This window comes from Salvia hispanica, chromosome 2 (assembly GCF_029641045.1).
Source record: "Salvia hispanica isolate PSC_SH4W2 chromosome 2, Shi_PSC_v1, whole genome shotgun sequence".
NCBI lineage: Eukaryota > Viridiplantae > Streptophyta > Magnoliopsida > Lamiales > Lamiaceae > Salvia > Salvia hispanica.
The window spans coordinates 61793732-61816580 of record NC_142693.1 but is presented as its reverse complement, the minus strand read 5'-3'; the positions used below and the strand labels follow the sequence as shown (position 1 = coordinate 61816580).

Below are 22849 nucleotides of genomic sequence, written 5' to 3'. Positions count from 1 at the left end.
TGACTTTAATAATTGAATGATTGGTAACTTTGAAAATAATAATTGATCTTTTGACCACTATACCCACATAAAAATAAAAGTACCAAAACAACTCTAGGTCGTGGATCGTGCAAACAATGGTTATAAAAATTCACAAATAGTTTGATCAGTCAATTGCAATTTTTAGTTTTCACCACATTACAATATTAGTATCAATTCATTAGAATTACGAGAAAAAAAAAATCATGTTGCATAATTTATGTGAGCATATTATAGCATTGATCTCATTTAATCTACGTTCAATGCTTTTGCTTTATTTTATATATTAAATTTAATTAAAATAATCTTAAAAATTGTTATTAATGTAATCGTTAGTATAAATAACAAAATCAAAGGTCAATTAAAAGAATAATTTTTAAATAAAAACCAATATAGTATAAAATTAAAATAAATAGTGCTAATTAGAGCTTCTCCAGCAGCGGACGTCCTGGCGGGCGTCGGACCGGGCGTGCCCAACGTCCGTCTGGGAAGTCCGCCATAAGGCGCGGCAGGGACGGAAGCGGACGTCCGTAGCGGACACGGGAGAACCGCGGCATTCCCGGGACGTCCGTCGCGACGGCGAGCGGACGTCCGCCATTGTGGCATGCCGATGGACGTCCACGGCGGACGTTCGATGCGATTTTTAAATTTTTTTTTTACAAACTCTATATATACAGCTCGTTGCAAACTCTATATGTGCGATTTTTTTAAAAACTCTAACGCATGTATTATCGTTGAAAGTGAAGGCCTAAAACAATAACATATCATACCGTCGGGTCTAAACATATCATACAGCGAGACCCCTGTTCGGCTAGCGGCAAACTATATAGATTCAACGCATATGTATGCTTTTTTTTTAAAAAAAATCGTTGCATTTTTTTCGTATTCGTGTTTAAATTTTAATTTCGTAAATTGTTTAATTTGGTGAATTTGTGAATTTTTTTTATTGCGGAAAGTCCGCGCGAAAAGTCCTTGAGATGTCTGCCACTGTGCAATGGAAAGTCCTTATGACGTGACAGTATTGTAGGAGGTCCTTATAATGTGACAGGAGGTGTTTAAGGGCGAGGGACATCCGTCCCCATTGAAGATGCTCTTAGTCTAATTACGAAATGTGGTTAACTCGAATATATAAAATGCAATTTAATCGCAACAAATTAAAAAGCAAGTGTTTTCCACGTAAGCAGCGCAGCGCGTTCTACAGTTGCCTCTCAACACACATGTGAATAGATACACCATATAGATACAAACAGATCCATGAAATCAGATTTTGTATGTATATATATACGTAGGTTTTCTCTTCGTCTTCATCGCTCCACGCGTTGCTTGCATTTCAGCTTCTACACTTCTACGCTTTCGCTCTACACCTCATCAAACGCCGTCTCTCTATCTCTCTCTCTCTACCCGTTTATTGTCTAAATCTCCGCTCTCTCGCGCCAATTCCAGCCCCATATTTTCCAATCTACACACAATCTGACATTTGTAGAGAAGCCTCATTGAGAAATAAATCAACGCGAACGAGGCGAATTTGGCGAAATCGAAATTAATTTTATTTGTATTGGCTTTGTTGGAGGAAGGGGATTGAATCTCGGTGTGTGCGTTTGAATACCTGTATTATTATATATCTATATTTAGGTAATCGGTGTTGGTGATGAGGATGGGTGGTGAATTGGCCTACTGCACAGAAGAAAAGGAGGAAGAGGTCATAAAAGACACGGAGCTGGAGGACGAGAAAATGGTGGCCAAGATGAGATATTCGGCGGCTGCGATCGGTGGAGGCTTTTCTCCAAAGGCTGTCGTCGTCGGCTACGCCCTTACTACCAAGAAGATTAAGAGCTTTCTGCAGCCCAAGCTTGAAGGATTAGCTAGGTAATTCATTTGTTTTTATCTCAGAGTTCCGATATATATCTATCTAATTATATGTAGGTATGATTTTAAAGTTGAAATTATTGGTGAAAATCTGGAAATCGAGGATATTTGTTTGTAGATAAAACAAAAACATGTGTAATTACTGTTCAGGGGAATGATTGGTAACAGCTCTGCTGTTTGATTAATGCTGAAACTGTTTGTGTAAGATTCGCTCGAATTGAAACGTGATCAATTTGTTTCGTTTTTCAAATTTTAGATTTTATTATGGAGAAAATTGGGATTGGTTCTGTTCATAAGTTTCTGTTTGATTTTCTACTTATGTAATGTTCTTATATCTTCTATGGAGTCTATTTTGGAGGAAAATTGAACCTGGTTATCGTTTACAGGAATATTACTTTTGAAGATGTATTCTCAATGAAGTCAAATCTTCATAGATATTTTTGTGGTGTATGTTCTATTGGTGTTTACATATAGGATATTATTGAGGAAATTATATGGTCCTTGTCCCTTTCACTGATTTTCGTACTCTTCCAATTTCTAGTACTCTATTCATGAGCTGTCCTTTTTTCCTGTCTTGAAGGGAATGGACACTTGATTTGACATGAATGAATGAATTTATTTAGCTTTCAGTGACAGATATTATAAGTTTCTCTTGAATTATATTCACTTTCTTTACCCCTCCATGTCTTACAATGTGTTAATTTTGTCCTTCTGTGCGTAGTAACTTAAGTGGATGTTTATATTGTTATTACAATATGATTACTCAAGCTTTTTCTATCAGCCGCCATGATCTATTTCCTCTTGGCATTTAAACTATTCTTGGTCTGTGATAGATCCAAAGCTTTCTTTGGAATTGATGAGTATCTTTTTCCTTCTAACTCATTCTTTTCTTGCATAAGAAAATTGCAAGTATTTGGCAATTGTTGCTCTCCAAACCCCAACATACTTGATGACTTGAGATTCAACGTAGAGTGCATGTTCTATATTATCTTAGCTAGGTGAATGAGAAGGAAACAACAATATCGCTTTTATGCTTTTATATGGAAATTATAAATAATTTGAATGGTAACGATTAACGAGTCCCCTCATGGAATGTACACGTGCTTCTGTTTTTGCTCTATAATTGCGTAGCGTAGTACTTGAACCACTATTAGCTAATTGAATACAGTTACAAAAAAATGCAGGAATAAAGGAATTCTTTTTGTGGCTATCGACATTAGTAAACCACTTTCGGATCAAGGTCCCTTTGACATTGTGTTACATAAGGTGAGTTTTCTGTGTGCCTTGTAGACCCTATTCAGTGTCTTGATTGATACTCTTTTATTCTTTATCTTTAAAAGTGAGATAGTTAATCTATACATGGAACTTCCATTCTTGTCATGCAGTTATCTGGAAAAGAATGGCGATCCATACTTGAGGTTGGTCTCATCATTCAGTGTCTCAATCATGTTAAGAAAATGTGTTTTCCCAAGTAGCCTAATTGGTCATTCAGTGTATATTTAAATGAGGGACTCATACCTGTGGATTTAAAGACAAAATTTCCTAGGGCCAATTCTCATCCTTCCCTTTTACTCTTTTTGAAGGATTATCGGATAACACATCCCAACGTCACAGTTCTTGATCCTCCTGATGCCATACAGCATGTGTACAGCCGCCAGTCTATGCTCCAGGTTGTTGCTGACCTGAATCTGTCAGACCCCTATGGTAATCTTTTATGGGCATGCAATTTTTACATAAGGCTTTTCTTTCATTTTTAAGCTCGTTCTTTCCTCGGTATAAGAATTATTTGTGGATGCCACAAACAGATAGATTGTCCAGCTTTTGCAAAAATCACTGATCTCTCATGTCCTTTTGTCTTACAGGTAAAGTAGGTGTACCTGAACAGTTGGTTATCAAAAAAGATTCATCATCAATTCCTGATTCTGTGAATATGGCTGGGTTGAGGCTGCCACTGGGTATGTCTCCTTGATATGGAAATATATTTGTGCTTTGGCTATTACATGGATGAAATGTTTAAATATAGTAATCAATCTGTGTATATTTTAGTGGCAAAGCCGTTATTTGCAAAGTCACATGAACTATCTCTGGCGTATGACGAGTTGTCCCTCCAAAAGCTTGAACCCCCACTTGTCCTGCAGGAATTTATTAATCACGGTATGAAATCACAGCTCCTCTGTTTTCCCTTACCTGTTCAGTGGCTAGCATGGAGAAATGTGTTGACTGTCTCTTGAATATTTTCCTTTCTTGTGATTTAGGAGGCGTCCTCTTCAAAGTTTATATTGTTGGTGAAGCAATAAAGGTGCTCAGACGTTTCTCGTTGCCAGATGTCAGTAAGCGTGAGCTGAAAGCAAGTGCTGGTGTTTATCGTTTCCCGAGAGTATCTTGTGCTGCTGCATCTGCTGATGAAGCAGACTTGGATCCTCATGTTGCCGGTAGGTAGACTTGCAATTCATGCATGAGCTTAGAGCATTTGATTGTATAATGTGGTCTGTGAAAAAATCCATTTATCTTCCCTTTTCCACCTTCGAATATTTGGTGGTTCTTGTTAACATCTTCTGCCTGGGTTGAATTTATGAAAATTTATGCCAAGGGGTTAAAAAGTACTTTTATCTCTGCAGAGCTCCCTCCAAAACCGTTACTTGAGAGACTGGCTAAAGAACTACGACACCGGCTGGTATTCTTCTTGCCCATTTTGTACTTGAGTCTGTTATGCAACTTACTGCTACTTTCTTGAGCTCTAATCCTTGTGCCTCGGAAATAGGGTCTCCGGTTGTTCAACTTGGATATAATTCGTGAGCATGGAACTCAAGACCGTTACTACGTGATAGACATTAACTATTTTCCAGGTATATAACACACCCAAGTCACATCTTGTTAATAGTTTTTCTTTCCCTTGGATGGACAAGAAGTCGTAAAAGAAACACACTAATCCCGATCTAAATGTTTCTTGCGACATGCAGGATATGGGAAGATGCCCGAATATGAGCATATATTTACAGATTTCCTTTTGAGCCTTGTTCAAAGCAAATAAAAAGTCGGAAAACCTGGCAAGAGATTTCCGAATGATGTATAAACAAAGCTCGTTCGTGCTGCACAAGATCCAAAACAAGCAGTTGAAAAAAGCGAAGCCGCCTGCATAGGTGGTAAGCAATGGTGTCATTTGAAGTGCAAAGAATACGGATAATCTGTTCCCTTCTTGCTCTGATCCTCGACATCGCTTCAAGGGCGATAATCTCGTTGGCGACTCCGTGTCCTTGTCTAATAATGTTCGAGTTTTTGTTTATTCATGTGTTTTTCTAATTTATAGTTTAGCATTTCTTCTGTAAATCCTTCTCTTAGAGAAGCACCATGTAAATAAAGTCTCTTTATAGTTTAGCATTTCATCATCTCATTTTTTGCTACTTCTGTTACTATTTTTTTCATGGATATACTTATGTTTTTACTTATTCAAACAAAATTAACTCCCAACTTAAACTTAAAAACTTCATATTTTATATGATAGTATAAATCAATTTTTTTCTCAATAGTATATGCTAATAAGACCTATCTAACAAAACAATATATGCTACGAAATGGATTCAAGATTTGGTAACATGTGCTATAAAGTACTTGTTATTGTGTATAGTTTGTTTAAACGTGACCTACGCGATAAGATATCTGGGAGTAACTACGAAGAAATCGAGCTCAGCATGGAATAAACTATAAAGAGAAAAGTTAAAAACATCCATTTTAAGAGGTCCTCACATCTATTTCATGATATGGATATTTTAGTCTCATAAAGTTAAGACTAGCACACTGTAGAATTCGTTAACGATGGACTAGTTAGTGCTCACACAGCCTTTACATCGGAAGACTCACTGGATGCGGCCGTATCATCTTTGTGCTTGACCATTCCAGAATCAACAAGAATAGGAATCTCAGCAGCAAGCCATGGCGCAAGGCCCAAGCAAAGTGCATGTGCTATGCCAAACCTAGGACTGGGAAAGTAGAACAAAACAAATTGGAGTCAGAATGATCACTCAGTCTGTGAACAAAATGTTCTTTCCTAAATAGAAACCACAAAAACATAAACTGATCATGATATCAGTGGAAGCATGTCTTCATTGGGCTTTATAAATATTTCTCATGGAATAAAAGTAGCAGCGAAGAATGGTTCCAAAATGTCAAATTCATCTTAGATCATGGTGGATTAACTCACGAGAGATGAGATGTGCAAGCTTATAAACCTCTCACAGAAATAGCAGAGGGCACCACCTTTCACACATAGATTTGGATGTTTAGTAGCTCTCACACAATAGGAAGTATAATAGAGATTATTATAGTAAATGTAGCCATTTTCCGTGGTGGTGACCGCTATTGTACCAGTCCACCATTTCTTATGTACAAATGGCAATAGATACCACAAATTTTAACAAAACAATCAGCTACAGGCATCTAGTGGGTCCTATGTAGGCTCTTGGGCCAATTTTGCTATTTAGATATCCACATTTGTATTTTCTCTCCCAAATGTTCTATTCTTGTTAACTTGAACAGAATCACTTTAAACATAACTAGGCAATAATAACTTTAATTATAGGGCAGAGCCACAGAGGGATCAACTGCATAAGATGATTATGAAAACTATCTGTAGGTAGGATCTGGATGCCTACTTACGAAAGAGGACTTAAAGTCTTACAATTCAGATAAACCAAATGATTCATTTCACAGATATGGTATATGAAATAACCTACCAATTTCTTATATTGAACCCACGGGATGATAAAATCAATGGTACTCGTATCGTGAAACTAAAGATTAACACCACAACTACTCAGACCAAAAACAGAAAACACCAAAGAACTAAGAACTAACTCCTAAAAAGCTACTAACAAAAACTTCATTATTATCGCTCAGAATTGTTTTCTGCGGAGGGTAATGTTTATAAGTATTTGAACTCGTGGGTGGGATTGATCATTCACTACAGAAACCAATGTTCAACAAACAACTGTAATCAGAATTCAGTTTGCGGGTTGGATTTAGTATTGGATGACTGTCAAAAAGACTGATACAAAAGCTAGTTGACGATTAAATCATGAAACACACGATATTGTGGATATAATAAGGTTTACAATAAGCATCAAACCAAAAATCCATTCATCTATAATCAGCACTGAGAAATCTAGGATGATACGAAGCTCCCCATCTGTTAGTGGTTAATTCCATTACCACTATTCCAAAAACCCCCCCACATTCGACGCACTCCCAATCAAGATTTCCCCAATTTCAATCGAAAACACAAGTTCTCTATAGATCAAAGAAGACCTTGCAAACAGAATCAATACTTATCCCACTCATCACCATTCACCAGAAACTCAATCCAACAACTCAGACTAAAACATGAAATTAAGCTCAAACACATAAAAAAATTACCAATTTTTGGCCCACAGCGGCTTGAAGTGGACGGTCAGGCATATCTTCCCTCCTCTATACATCTACACAACACACACAAAATCAACAAACCTTATCAACAAAGAGGGATAGAAACACTCACAAAAACAAATACAAACTAAGGCTCCGCTCAGTATCATGGAATTGATTCTGCGGAATTAGAAACGGAGCCTTCAATCCCAACTCCAATGTTTGGCACCACACAATATTTGGATTAGGAATTGAATTACAATTTCAATTCCTCCCAATTCCACAATTTGAACCTCCACACACTGCACACACACAATGAGCACGCACACACACTTTATATGAATATGATTTTAACAGGATTTGGAATTGAATTTCCTTCAAATTCAATTATGTAGAATTCTTATGCCAATTCAATACAAAAACACATAAGCACTAAACGAAGCAATGAAAAACACACACTAAACGAAGCAATCAAAAAGAAAAAGAAAAAAAGGAACCTTTTGGGTTTTGCCGTCGAGTTGGGGCAATTCGAGTTCAGGGGCGGTGGCGGGATACGTGACGGGAATGTCGAACTGCAAATCGAACTCGTATTTGAGCAAATTGTGGATGTACCAGCACTTACCGGTCCAGCGGGTGCCCTCCGGGTTGGCGGCGGAGATCCGGAACCAGTCGTTGTCCTTGGATTTGTTCATGGCGGTGTAGGCGATCAGCGCCTTGTACTCCTCCTTCAGCCGCTGCGTCCACGCGGCGCCGTCGCGCGGCCCGGCCTTCACCGACAGGAGAGGGATCTGCGTCAGCGTCGATTTCGTCGTCGGATCCCAAGTCTCCATGATTGACCCGGATTTCCGACCCGAATTGATTCAGCTGTTTTTGTCTTCCAAAAACCTTCCAACTGCCCAATCAATTTACACCTTTTCTCCTTTTCTTTTTAGCGAGAGATTTCGGGAAAAAAGGGATTAATTTCGCCGACCTTTCGAAATTAGGGATTAAATTCGTCGATCTTTCAGAATATGGGATAGAGGCATGCGAATTTTTTAGAACCAGGGTTTTTTGAGTTTTTCTCTTTTTTCTATTCTTTTTTCTTATTATTTCATTTACAAAATATATGAAATGACCAAATTATCCCATAATATATTCACCCTAATTCTAATATTTTTCACCCCCAATTCATTTATGCCCTATGCAGAGCTCGACCTGCATCTAATTATGATAACTAATTCTCTGCACGCAACCCTATGCAACATCTGAGCACCAGATGTGAAATTGTTCGAGATGGAGTGTATGCTCTGGATGGTATAGGATTTGCACATTCATTTATTTAGTCTATCTTATTTATGTTTAGGTGATGATGTGACATGTTATGATTCCTCCAAAAGATGCCTAGATAAATGTGAGAGTTTTTGATGATATTGTTTTTTAAGGTATTGGCGAGATTGCACTGAGTGATCAAGTAGCCAACTTAGCGCAGCATGCCATCATGTTCCTGCGACGAACTGATACAGGGCAAATACATCACTCAAGTAGGTCTGCAAATAGAATTGTGGTCAATAATTTATGGGATAGTTTGGTCATTTCATATATTTTGTAAGTGAAGTAATAAGAAAAATGAATAGAAAAAAGAGAAAAAAGAGAAAAACCCTTGTTCTGAAAAATCCGCATGCCTTGATCCCATTTTTCGAAAGGTCAGCGAAATTAATCATTTTTTCCGAAATCTCTCTTTTTTTTATTGCGTGTTTTTATTTATACTCCTACAATTAATTACTGTATGTTGCAAATTTATATCATAATAATCCATACGGATATATACGAATTTAACAATTGTCAAATTTACGTGTCAATATTTTATTGTAACAATGTCCGTAATATCAACCAAGGGTATTATAGTTGATAAAGGGAATATCTCTACAAATCTCCCGATATCTTTATTATTTCATACTGATTTAATATATTTTTTCCATATATCTCTTGCTTATTAGTTTAGGTTAGTCTTATAAATATGAGCAATCAATTAGAAATACAATCCTATTTTATTTTTACGCTTTTATTTCAATTCGGTATTGTTTTTTGTTTGATCGATGACACAATTGCGATGTGTTGATTGTGGATCATTATATTTTTCTTCATAAGGGTGTGATTGGTTCGCTAAAAAGGTTTTATTGAGTTTACAGATAACACGTTTTTCTCATGATTAAGGATAGCAATTCTTTGTAAATTGATGTTTGGTTGAAGATGCTTATACTACTCTATTGTTTGATATGATTTAAGTGTCGTAGACTAACATTATACTACATTATGTGATGACTAAAATGGCCTTACTTTTGCGAAGGAAATGACAACAACACCCTACTACCTATTCAACTCTCCTATCCTATGTATAAATGGCAGCTGGCCTAGGCAACCCACCGCAGGAGCGGGGGTTTGGCCCTATGTTGGTTCCCTCAGCGCATACGAGGAATGTCCGTCAGGTATCATTTTATCTTTTTCAAAACTGCTCGCCTCTCGTTCATATGAGTACACGCCATAGATGATGGTGTTCTTTTACACTCCATAGGGGGTAAAACAATGAGGGATTAATAGCAGCACCGCCTTACCTGCTGAATTCGCTGCCACGAATGACTGCATGCTAATCGTATTGTTGTGGGTACGTGAGAGGGCAAAGTAGGTATAAAGATCCAATGCAGATTTTCGGAGAAGTAGAGAAAAAATTATACCACCAATTTTCGCCGATAGTGAAATGCCTCAAGCACCGAAACTAATATCAGTTCCTGCGAAATCCGACATTTTTATTCCGGGTCATCTAAATCAAACGCTGCCTTTTATGGGTTTTTACCCCCTACCATTCATGCCCTAAGAGTAGTAAATTGTATAACTACTACAGTTTGTGTAAATGTCATAGTAGAAGGCCGTGTTATTGTACAAGCATCTAAAATTCACTTTACATTTCTGTGCAAATTTTGTGACAAGTATTTTATGAATCATATTTATATAAGGTGAACGAACTTGTTTCATTCATATCTCATTTGATATGAATATGACTTGAGAAATCATATTTCATGAAATATTAACATCCCAATTAAAAAAATTTAATAGTTCAGAACACAAAGAACAAAAATTCAATCGAAAATTCAAGCGGCAGAAAACCGAGTCACCCCCTAAAATATAATCACGTGAGTTTTAAGAAATTATTCAATTATGTAAAAAAAGTTAATGAAATATTTGTCCTATCATAGATATCCCAAAACGGTAAAATCAAAATGAGTCATTATTTCGTAAACAAAGGAAATAATACTTAATCATATTCATAACAATAACAGCATATCCGGTAAAATCAAAATGAGTCATTATTTCATAAACAAAGGAAATAATACTTGATCATATTCATAACAATAACAGCATATCCCGAAGCAGACGATCTAGAATAAGCAATTTCATCAATGTAAATGGTTTTCTTCCTTTAAATAAAATGGTAGTTCCTCTATAATGACTTGTGATGACTAGCATTATAACACCATAAAAAGGGCTACAATATAGACAAAGAAACTGTGTCACCTCATGTGAGGCAATTCCTATATTACTGCAATCATCAACTCAAATTTCATACAAACCCACAACACAGGATGGACGCAGCATCCTCCCCCCGACGGGCCCTCTTAACACGTATACAAACTATACCACAAAACTGAGTGTTGTTTCAGCAAACAATTCTCAAAGAAATGAAAAAATTATAAATGAAAGTAGGGGCTGCTGCTGTTCCCTCTACAAGTCTCCTGCTCAAAAGCGGGACGTGCTGATTTGGTTTTGGCTTCAAGTCAACAATCACCTCCAACAGATGACGATGCACTGCAACTATATAAAACTAGTGTTAGCAAGCAGCTGACTATGCCATAAGGCCAAATTAAATCATCATGCTGGCAAGTGCTCTATGTTCTTTGTTAGTTACGGAGTTTCTATCAGGGTCATGGTTGACACCAGCTTTGGAATTCCAAAACTCAATAATTACGTTACTGAAGGAAGATAAAGGAGAAACGAGGTACCTGTAACTATATGCATGGATGTAAAACACGTTAATCTAATCAACTATACATTTTCTTCCAATTTTCTGCAATTTTGAATGAATACACATGTAATAAAAGAGCTTATTCTTACAAATTGGTTTTTACCTATTTTATCCCTTTATTTCTAGAAGAGCGTTGACAAACTTTGTTTTAGTTGAGCATACACGCTTGATAACCAAAAGAATACGCCTGAAAGGCTAGCATCCCTTTTGAAGTAATAAAGCACTGCCATATATCATAATCATGAAGGTTTTAATAATTTGTTGGGAGGTTATATAGTCTAGTACTCCCTCCATTCCATGTTAAAAGAGTCATTTTTCTATTTCGGGAAATTCCAAGTTAATTGAGTCATTTCTATTTTTGGCAAAAAGTTATTCTCCCTTTTACTTTATTCTCTCTTCATCTCTCTTACTTTATTCTCTCTTACTTTTTCACCATCCATTTAACACGCCATTTTTAAACTCCGTGCCGAAAAGAAATGCCTGAACGGAGGGAGTAACAATTATCCTAATAGCATTGTACAATCAGAAATTTTCATTACAATTATATAAACTACACATTAAAAATTCTACTACATATGATGCATGCTCTTACTAGTATCCATAAAAGATCTGTGAGATTGGTTCGTTTACTATACCCCAAGCAAAAACGACCCACTTATCCCACGGAAATTCCCTAGGTTCTAGAGGGTGGAAGACAGCAATCGCATAAAAATATTAATAATCAATTTGAACAGTACGAGGAGTAGTAGCATCAGTTAGCAGCTTAGGCATATGCATCGCCAGACTTTTTGACTGAGACAGTATATTTACCATCAAAAGTTCAGAATAATTCTTAGGATTTGTAAATAAAAAATAAATAAGCATGGGATAGGAAGTACGTCTCATGGTCATGGATCAAACCAAAATAAGCTTAGGACATAAGGCATACCTCACAGACCAAAGAAGAGACGTGTAATCCCATCAGGTCAAATTATATCACTTGGAAGGAATAACTACATCAAGATTCTTTGGTAGCACCCAGCCCTTAGGATATGCAAGTCCACGTGCTTCTAGATGGAGGTGCCAATTCATTATCTTGTTACAACCTAGAGGAATACCTTCCATCTGACTTTCATCTTCTACAATCTGTTCTATGAAAGTTGTTTCCTGAAAAGCAGTAATAATTTCCAATTAGAGTTTGAATTATCTTTGAACTGAATATGATAAAAAAATGACAGCACTTATAAATGAAACGATACATACTTGGAAACCCTCCTTTACAGTGTCTAACTGCCTGATAGGATGTGAATTTGGTCGATGCCATCTCTTGGGATCCCACAATATGCTGCTATTGAAGGCAAACCCTGACATATCCACATGGAATCTGCGGAGTCTTTTGCTCTTCTCATTTGTGTGCCATCCTATTACTTGACTTCCATTGCATACAGGGCCTTCCAATATTGCTTTATTTTTGCTTTGAGCCAGCATGCCAACAGGCCAAGTGCCAAATCGACTGAATAGCAACGAGACAACAAAGGAATTATGAGAAATGAAGAAAAAGCATTCTCATGCTACAGCAGAGAGATTGAGTGAAGAGTAGTGAGATTGAAAACTTGGTCATGGTCATGGTCAAACAAAAAGATCTTATATGATGTCTTCAACTCACACGTTTCCCTTGGACCAAAGAGCTGTATACTTCTCCATAATTGAAGTGAAAAAGATTAATACTGCCCTTTTCTTATAGATATAATTAATTTATTCAAAAGAATCAGAAAGCCACATACCCACCCACCCACAGACAAAGCAATATAAAATAATACTGTAGCCAAATTGTTTTCAATTCCAATGGGAAACTTTTCATTTCTTAATTATTTAAAACTCAAATTATGGATTTGTAATTTGGTATAGTTCAATGCTTTTCATTCTGAAACAGTCAAGAACATCACTTGTGATATGTACAAAAAATCCCATCACATGATGGGGGTAACAATCATGAAACACATGCTTATTGTTTTTTATTTGTGTAAGTTGATTAAAAAATTCTCTATTTACACATAAATAACCTATTAAAAACATCTTCAGCCTAAATGATACAGAAAAAACAAACATGAAGCTGGAAATGAAGCTAAAGGAACTAACAGCTAGTACAGCAAAGTATGGAAGTACAAGTTCATACTTGACATAATTTGGAAGGGCTTGTTTTGACTTCTGAGCCTAACTATCCCTATCACAATTATTTCAAATGCTTATCAACTTCCAAATGGAATGGGACAAGACTGTCTAAGCCATAATATTCCGTAAAGTTGCAATGTTGATAACCCGAGTTAACCCATCCTTCCATTACCCGAGAAAACATGCATAACTATTTCCAGGCAAATGTGTTTCAAAGTGTCAATAACAACACATTACTAACATAATAAGTAATGCCAGAAGAGATCATATTCATCTGTCAGACAATTACTTATAAATTGAAATAAAACGATTTTGTCCCTCATAGATAGAGAAGTTTCTATAGTAGTAACTGTCTACTCCTATGTATTTTATCCCAGTCCCTAACTTAATCTCATCATTTACAGAATGTGTGCTAGCTCTTTGAAAAGAGCCTACTTGCACTTGGCATGTAATCTATCCTTATGTAACTCACTATGGTTTTGCAGACTTGATACACAAGGAGAGTAAATTTGACCAGATCATAACTACAATATAGAACAATGGTTTCAACATCTTGTTGTACGATATCAGATAAATAGAGAGATATGAGAAAGCTACTCTATTCCCCATTCCAAAAATTTCAAGTAAAAATGAAATTAATCTACTTAAAGTGACTACTTAAGCCACATTCCGAAGCTTCCTAAGATCCATAAGCTATCAAAATGAAAATAAAAATTTGTTGAAACCATCTAACCTGGCTGTTCTAAAGTACATATACAATTTGTTTAGGAAGACGCCGTTGATTAAATTTTGTAACATTTGAACTAAACATAAAGCAAGTCAGAGGAATAAGAACCACATTCTTTAACATAAAATTAGGAACCGATATGCTCTAACAGAGTCAATGATCACAGCAAACTAAACAAAGTTCCTTATGTTTTTCTATTCTTTGCCTTGAAGACACAGAATACTAACATACATGACAATGCAAAACAACAGCCAGAACAATGATTAATGTACACAGCAAAGAAGAGTAACTACATTATGTTATAGCCTAGTCATCACTAAAGCATTCACACCATTGACTTCAAAAAATGTTCTCCAACTGCCAAACTAAAATTCAACCATGTAAATTCTTCCTGTGCATATTTTATACAGTTTTATAGTGTCTGAATATTACCCTCATGATCCTATGGCCACTACTACCCTGGCAATCATATTCCTATACTATGATTCACCTATAGTGAAAAAGAACGATATTTCAGGTAATATACACATAGTTGTTAAAAGCAGATAAAAATGCAGCTTATAATATCCAACCTGATTTCTCTCATGCTCTCAAATAGCTCAAGTGAGTAGATGTTATCATCATCAGCAAAATACACCATCCCGTCGAGCTTATGCCTCTCTATATGTTCAAGTGCAGTATTCCGCTGGTGCACACCCCTATCCTTTACATCTGTAGTATTTTTCACACAAACCAAATGCCTATACATAATTCCCAAATTTCTCAAAATCTCGGCAGTCTCCTTTGATGCCTCGTTTAGCTCCACCACAATCCACAACACTGGCGGTTTGACCAATCTCAAGACCTGTCCTAACCTAGTCAAATAGTACGCCTGAATCGCCCTACTATAAGTTGGAGTGACCACAATCAACTGTTTCCCTGGCACAAAATCCAAAACCTTCGTCATATCAGTTTTATCACCCCTCTCAACCACACCTAATTCCACAGCACCGATCAACAAATCATTCTCCTTCGGCTTCTCAACAGAAGCTAAATCGTCTGCGCTCCAATGAACACTCACCACCTCCGGCTTCATTTCCAACGAGAAATCGCTCTTGCTGAAATCACCCCTCAATTCATTAAACTCGCTATTGAAGGGCGCCATGCCGAGCAAAAACCCTAAGAAGAAGCACATGAAGCAGCAGAAAAACGGTTTTCTCCAGGAAAACTGAAAACTCTTCCGAGGCTGGTGCTTCCGGAAGAAGACTCCGGCAACAAATCTACGAATAGGAGAGAGAGTCGTCCTGCCTTGGGAAAACAGCTTCTGCGACGGAGATTGCGGCGAGAATGCAGTATTGTGACCGTTCTGGTGCGATCGGTCGTTGTACGGCGAAAGAGTTCTCCGAATCGAAGCCATTTATGCCGTCCAAATCGCATCCAGAAGAACGTGGGATTGAGAGTCTGCGATGCGATGAGAAAGTTATGGCGGATCAAATCCAGCTTAATAACAGTTCACTGACCTGAATTGGAAACCCTAAGACGCAATCGAGCTGAAATGGGAAGAAAAATAGAGGGAATTTAACAGCTTTAATTGAAGTTAGAGAGAGAAACTTGATTTTCAGGTGGAAATATTTTGCGTGTGGGGAATGAAGAATGGGAGGGAGACGATAACATGCACCGCTTAGCTAAAGTGCGCTGTCGTGTCAGCTTAAATTACTTTCTTAATTAATTACTCTGTTTTTTAATACCATGACATAATGTTAAGGTTGTTAGCATTTAAAAAGAAATAATTGCATGTAAAGCACTGCATTTTTTTATTTTCTAACTAAAACTCTAAAAGAATACTAATTGTCGCTCTTATTACTGGCACAAAATTTTAAGAAATGTAATACTCTCTCCGTCCCGCTTTAGCAGTCCCATTGACTTTTCTACACTCGTTTTGTTAAAATGAGACTCTTCTCTACATTATTCTCTTTTTTACTTTATTATTATTCTCTTTTTTTCTTTATTATTTATCCACTTTTACTATTTATTATCATTTCTTCTCTACATTATTCTCTTTTTTACTTTATTATTATTCTCTTTTTTTCTTTATTATTTATCCACTTTTACTATTTATTATCATTTTAACAAAACGAGTGTAGAAAAGTCAATGGGACTGCTAAAGCGGGACGGAGGGAGTAAAAAATTAGTTGAATAAGTTAGGAATGAAGTGACCGTTTATGGTATAAATAAAGTGTAACATTTATTGTTAGACGGACCCAATGATAAAGAGTGACAATTGTTAAGTACTATAGTTTTACGATATTTAAATTATTTTTAATTAATTTAAAATTTTATGAATATTAAAATAGTACTCCTTCTATCACCCAACTAATTTTGCAAATCATGACTTTCGTTATTATATTTAATAAGTACTATTATGTCTCACGCATTATCAAATTAGTATATAAAAATGTAATTTAAATTTCATAACATTTTTTTTTTACTTTTATTCTTTATATTTTAAAAAATTATGGTAGATGAATAAAATTTGTATGATGTATTTGTACATATGAGAATCAACTTAAAAAATCTCTATATTGAAATTTTTAAACAAGTTGATATTATAAAATTTAGTACTACTATTTTCTATTTGTATTATCTCCAAATGTGCCAAAATTATCAAAAACTCTCTTAGATACTAGTAGTACTAGTTTTTTTCGGTTATTTAAAATTTAATTTTTCAAATTTAAAATCGAATACAAACTTGGTTGGGGAATTAAAGATAACGGTGACTAGTAAAACCGAAATGACAAAAATTTGGGGTTTAGGGTTGAGCCAAACCGCCAAATAGCTGTTGCACCACCTTCTCCAGCCGCGAAATCACGCCTTCCACCGTCCAAGGCCGTCGGCCTCCCCCCGCGTTCCAGTGGTAACTAATCAGTTTGAGCTTTACTGGATTATTCGTCCGTACAAGTTGTGATTCTCGAATTTTTATTTGTCTTAACTAGTTTATTACCGGAGCTCAAGTGTAGCATTGAATAATGAATGCAACCAATGCATCTAATATTTTCACTTGAAATTCTAATCCTTGGTTCTCAAGCTGTTGTTACTGTTAGTGTAGTGTTCTTAATTTTATAGTTGTTGTTGTTGTTTTTATTTACTGATGACCAGTATCATTGTAGATGAAGATAGCAGTAGAAGGATGCATGCACGGAGATTTGGATAATGTATATGCTACTCTTTTACACCTGCAAGAAGTCGAAAAAACCAAAATTGATCTTCTCATTTGCTGCGGGGACTTTCAGGTAATTTCAATTATTGGCACGATGATTAATAATATGTTTCTGCTATAACTACTATGAGTATTTCTATAGCTTGTGCTATGATTGGGTTGTGTTTACCCAAGTGTGCGTTACTAGTATTGGGCATGAACTCTATGTCAAATATGCAAGATATTGAATTTGGAAACCATGATAGTCAATGGGTCTCAGATACTATTATTGACGATGTTAGGTTCATATCATAGCTTGGAATCTTGATTCTTGAAGCCTCCTGTTCTCATTAAAAATAGTAAAATACGATCATGTTAACACGATATTGTGCGCTGTGAACATGACTCAATACTAGACTTAACATTTTCTTTGCCACACAAGTTGGGGAATCTTCTGCCTGTCATATACATGCTAGCTTAAGGGTTTCAGATATAGTATTGATGATCTTCAGAGTCAGTTTGTTTCACTGTGATCTAGGTTCTGTTTATTAACTATGCTTCCTGGAATTATTTCTAAGAATTATTCTTTAGAGATTCGTAGCAGTCATAGATGTTGCACAGACACTTCTAGGAATTGTTTTGAAACTAAATTTAAATAGTTTCTTACGAATATTCCTATACTTTTTCAGATACAGCCATGGGAAATTTGCTCCTATTTTGTTACTTTCATTGAATCGGTGTTGATGCATAGGACTGAAAGTTTTGTTCATTCTTTCTGCTTGAGGAACATGAATAAGTTTGGGTGTCAACGTATTTCAAATTCTGAAACCCTCCTACACATTACTCTGCTTTTTTCCCTATGTTTGATCTGAAATGACTTCTAACATTGCTCTTTTAAACTAAGAAACACACACATAGTGGTCTCCTCACTTGTTAATTTCAACTACATGTTATTGTTTAGAATTAGAACACAATTTGTAAAGTTAGATAGTACTATAGTTATTTGGTTTTATAGCAAGGAATGGAGTTTCCTTAGAGTGCATTCAATTAGATGATTTTTGTTTTATCAGGCTGTTCGGAATGAGAAAGATCTGGACAGTTTAAATGTTCCGCCCAAGTATCGGACAATGAAAACTTTCTGGAAGTATTACTCGGGCGAAAAAGTTGCGCCCATTCCAACTATATTCATTGGTGGGAATCATGAAGCATCGAACTACCTTTGGGAATTGTGAGTAAAGATATTTATTAGGTAGCATTAATACCTTGGAAATGCTGTCATAAGTTGCTAGTTTTATATTTATTCGTTTCATTAGAATGTTATGTTTGATCTGATGGCTGACGTTTTTGGTTAAACACTCTATCCTCATATATTTCTCATTAAAGAATTTAGAGCAAGCAGCTGAAAGGAGAAGCCATAAAATAATTCCTGTATCCCAATGATTATGCCTTATTTTACTTTTGCGGGAAATATAATAAATATCAGATTATGGTTAAGTTTTACCCATAGCCACTTGTTGGCTCTTTAAAGCAGTGCATTTTATATTTATTTTGATAGAGGAACCGATTATGCATGGGCAACGTGTATGGGTGGTTAACTCTGAAATTGAATGCGATTTATTTATGTGGAAAACATGTTGGGATGTGCCATTCTTGCATAAATTGTTTCGTGCTAAAATTCAAAACAATAATTCATATGATGAGAATGGGGCATTAGGGGGGAAAACAAACCAGTGAATGCTTTATGATTGACTCCTTTGAGTAAACTTCAGTTTTTTTTTCTTTTGTTTTGTTTGCTGGGGAGGTGAGGGTATTTTCTTATACCACCATCCATTAAGTTAATTTACTTATGTCCCTATTGACATGTTCACATAAATTTTCTGTTCCACTTTTGTTAGTGCACAGTTCCTGTACTTCCACATGTAACTAGGTTCGTTAAATTTTGTATATCCTTATGTATAAGGTCAACAAGTTCAGATAATACATTTCTCACAATCTCATGCAGATTCCAACTATATTTATTTTGCTGTGTCAGGTACTATGGTGGATGGGCTGCACCGCAAATCTACTTTCTTGGATTTGCTGGAGTAGTCAAGTTTGGAAATGTTCGCATTGGTGGACTTTCTGGAATTTATAAAGCAAATCACTACTATTCAGGTAATAGCATCTGCATCACTGATCACTTTTCAATGATGTAGGTGGTGTGATGTCTGCAATCTTTTGTAAAGGTTCATATATTTCTATTTATGAAAAGTATTGCTGTGCTATCATTTAATCAATGTTGCATGATTTGCACTATTTTGGAAAGTTGTTTTAAGAATTAAGAACATTGTAGAGATTGCCTGACAACTTTTATTTAATGCCTATAATTTCCTAAATACATTTATTGCATAACCTTTGTGGGTTTACAACACAGGCTGACTTGGTCTTCTGAACAGGACATTATGAGAAGCTGCCTTACAATGAACAAGACATCAGGTCTATATATCATGTGCGCGAGTATGACGTACATAAGCTCGTGCAAGTGCAGGAGCCCATTGATATATTTCTTTCTCATGATTGGCCTTGTGGAATTACTGACCATGGGAATGTGAAAAAACTTATACGTCAAAAACCCTTTTTCGAGAAAGAGGTAAGGTGAAGATGTGTTTCTGCCTTGTGTTAATGCTTTAGTTTTCAAAATTTATACTTGGTGAAGAAATCACATCACATAATGTGAAATATGATCAAGATCCGAGTCCTAAGTTAAACCATTCTATTGGATAACTAATTCACCCTTCTTATGTAGTAATTCTTTTTTTAACACTTAATTACTAGGACTGCACATACCCCTGTACACTCTTGTTGGTGATTCATGTTTTAACGTTCCATTGTCTCCTACTGAGACTATTGTGCTCACTCACTCCAAATTGCCTTTTGTGATTCATATCTGTGCATCTGGAGAGCTGTGTCTTTGTCCATGTGTAGCTAACCTATCTCTCGAGTACTACACAAGTGCTTGTAAATGCCTTCAAATTTCTAAGGTTGGGTGTAATATCCTCCCCCCCCCCCCCCAATCATTAGGTTTTCCCATGTTGTCAAATATAAATCTCAATTTGTACTGGATCCTTGGGTTCTGAATATGAAGGGAAGATTGTCTTTTGTACTGCGGTTTAGATTCAACCTATAGCTATAGTTAAGTATATTTTGATGGTGGTGGCCGAACTTACAAAATGCATTATGTCCTTTGGAAACATTTTCAAAGATTCTTTCTGTTCCCAAATTGGTGTGCTTTGTATAGGATTGACTTAGGACTAAGATCATCTTTATCTGCACAATCATTTCTACTTTAAATCTAAAACTTGTTATCCAGATTGCGGAAGGGACATTGGGAAGTCAAGCTGCCGCAGATTTGATGGCTAAATTGAGGCCTTCTTACTGGTTCTCCGCACATCTACACTGCAAATTTCCTGCTCTGGTTCAACATGGCGATGGTGGCTCTATAACAAAATTTCTTGCCCTTGATAAGTGCCTCCCTGGAAGAAACTTTTTGCAGGTTGTTACTTGTCCCTTTTTTCTCACGAAAATTATTGAAGTATTTGCTCGGCTAACTCTTTAAATGTTACAGATTTTTGAAATAGAATCAGAGCCAGGGCCTTATGAACTCCACTATGATGAAGAATGGCTTGCAATCACAAAGAAGTTCAACCCAATCTTCCCTAGGACTAGAAGGCGTGCAAATTTTAGGTTAGTACATTGGTTTCCTCATAAAAAATACTTTAGCCAGATTTTTTAATTTAAAATTGGTCATCTTTAACTCCATAGTGACGCTAAACTCAACATGGAAGAGTGCCGTCAGTTTGTTAAGAATAAGCTGCAAATGCGAGGGAGCACACCCTTTGAGTTTGTTCGAACTGCACCTTGCCATAATCCACATCAGTCTGTTGCTAGCAATTTCCCCTCTGGTGAGTGTTGCCTCTACAAGAAAGGCCTGTTGCCACTTCTTCTCTCTCAATTAAGTTTCATATTATTGGTTAGAACAACACTACATTGATAGTGACAATCAGGGCATCATTTAACCATACCTCAGTCATATGTTTTGATTCAGAATATATTATATAATCGACGCAATTATTTAGATACCAGGTCAAAAATAAGGCAACCTTTTTTTTAGTGAAACTATTGACATCATGTCAACCCTAGTTTTCTCGGCTTTCCTTTGATATGGCTTTACTGATGAGAAAACTAAGTAATCGAGTATTTTCTACAACCACGGATTGAAGATTGAACATATCTCAAATGGCTAAATTCTACTATTTCCAGATTGTATTTTAGGCACAGAAGAGTTCTGTACATTGGAATGGTTTTGATTATGATGTTTTGATTTTCTTTTTAATGCAGGACATTGTCGGAACCCTCAAACCGAAGCTTTCTTAGAGTTGCTAGGACTTCAATATTGCCTCGACGCTTATTCTGAATCACGGGAGCTACCTCAAAGTTCTGGATCACTTCTTTCGAAAGGTAAGTAACTTCTAAAAATGATGCTTGGCTTAAATTTTCTCGTCAGTCTACTTAACTTGCATATAAATCACTGTGACAAACTACAGTGAGTATGAGTCATGACATCATAAATGCTTTCAACAGTTCTAATTTAATCCAGTACTACTGCAGAATCCTTTGGTAGTGAAGATATTCCAATTGACGATATAGATGATGACGACGAACTCAATGGATCTGACGATGGAGAAACATAGAACGAAATTCATCAAACAATGTCCAGGTAATTAATTGTAGGCTTCATCTTCTGTCCTTACTATCAAGTGCCTACAATAAAGTTGATAATCTAGGATTTTAATGAAACAAAAAAAGCATTGGTGAATAAGTGCATGTATCGAAATATTGTGTCTTGTGTCGTCAGTATACACGAGGAGCCAGAGTGAACGTTTATACTGATTCTTCTTTTTTAACACTTATTTCGCAAGTCAGGATGCATACGTTGCAATTGGACGGTCACTAATGCCATAGAAATCACCAAGGTCGCGTGATCTACTGATATCGCTGTCTATGCCATAAGACGGGACCTAGGTCAGCTGCTGTACCGACATTCATGATATCGCTGTCTACATGTAGTCTTCCCAATAGCTAATCGAAGTGGACATGCCATTATTGGAGAAGGGAATGGGACAAGCCCTTATGTTGATCTCATAGTTTGTATGTAGAAGATATTGGCAATCCTGACAAATTCATTATGCAATAGTTTGTATGTAGAAGATATTGTCATACTTAATATTCTTGCCAATAGATGACAAGTTCCGGTTAACAACTCTATGCATTGCTTTTCTTGGTGAATTACCGAAGTATGATTTTAATCATATGTATTTTTATCATTTTAGGATGTCCAAGATTTAAAATCCCATTTTAGATAAGTGAACCACACACTCCACTGAATTATTAGTAATAAACTATCTTTCTTTTTCGTTTT

General features: G+C 36.2%; 4 protein-coding genes across 6 annotated transcripts; 2 read left to right on the top strand and 2 right to left on the bottom strand.

The window, feature by feature from the left end:
* Window positions 1-1305: 1305 nt before the first annotated feature.
* LOC125201502 (inositol-tetrakisphosphate 1-kinase 3-like) lies at window positions 1306-5275 on the top strand. Its single transcript, XM_048099647.2, has 10 exons — window positions 1306-1884; window positions 3069-3150; window positions 3270-3302; window positions 3468-3588; window positions 3747-3839; window positions 3931-4038; window positions 4140-4316; window positions 4503-4558; window positions 4646-4730; window positions 4845-5275. Exons 1-10 carry the CDS (start codon window positions 1667-1669, stop codon window positions 4913-4915), a joined length of 1044 nt encoding a protein of 347 aa, XP_047955604.1. The 5' UTR covers window positions 1306-1666; the 3' UTR covers window positions 4916-5275.
* A 273-nt stretch (window positions 5276-5548) lies between these two features.
* On the bottom strand, window positions 5549-8209 carry LOC125204403 (ubiquitin-fold modifier-conjugating enzyme 1). Its single transcript, XM_048103065.2, has 3 exons — window positions 7779-8209; window positions 7294-7355; window positions 5549-5861 (listed from the first exon to the last, which is right to left on the bottom strand). The coding sequence occupies exons 1-3, from the start codon at window positions 8109-8111 to the stop codon at window positions 5714-5716; spliced, it is 543 nt and encodes a 180-aa protein (XP_047959022.1). The 5' UTR covers window positions 8112-8209; the 3' UTR covers window positions 5549-5713.
* A 2600-nt stretch (window positions 8210-10809) lies between these two features.
* On the bottom strand, window positions 10810-15859 carry LOC125201318 (putative beta-1,4-xylosyltransferase IRX9H). 2 transcript variants are annotated; one of them, XM_048099379.2, is made up of 5 exons: window positions 15716-15859; window positions 14789-15656; window positions 12581-12830; window positions 12267-12484; window positions 10810-11127 (listed from the first exon to the last, which is right to left on the bottom strand). In XM_048099379.2, exons 2-4 carry the CDS (start codon window positions 15610-15612, stop codon window positions 12314-12316), a joined length of 1245 nt encoding a protein of 414 aa, XP_047955336.1. In that variant the 5' UTR covers window positions 15613-15656; window positions 15716-15859; the 3' UTR covers window positions 10810-11127; window positions 12267-12313. The 2 variants fall into 2 exon arrangements, with proteins under 2 accessions (XP_047955336.1, XP_047955337.1); XM_048099380.2 differs by having other exon boundaries at window positions 10810-11121; window positions 14789-15859.
* Window positions 15860-16949: 1090 nt separating this feature from the next.
* On the top strand, window positions 16950-22724 carry DBR1 (debranching enzyme 1). 2 transcript variants are annotated; one of them, XM_048101344.2, is made up of 11 exons: window positions 16950-17109; window positions 17363-17485; window positions 18462-18619; window positions 19424-19545; window positions 19827-20020; window positions 20741-20923; window positions 20996-21114; window positions 21193-21332; window positions 21769-21888; window positions 22039-22147; window positions 22354-22724. In XM_048101344.2, exons 2-10 carry the CDS (start codon window positions 17363-17365, stop codon window positions 22119-22121), a joined length of 1242 nt encoding a protein of 413 aa, XP_047957301.1. In that variant the 5' UTR covers window positions 16950-17109; the 3' UTR covers window positions 22122-22147; window positions 22354-22724. The 2 variants fall into 2 exon arrangements, with proteins under 2 accessions (XP_047957301.1, XP_047957302.1); XM_048101345.2 differs by having other exon boundaries at window positions 22350-22724.
* Window positions 22725-22849: the final 125 nt, after the last annotated feature.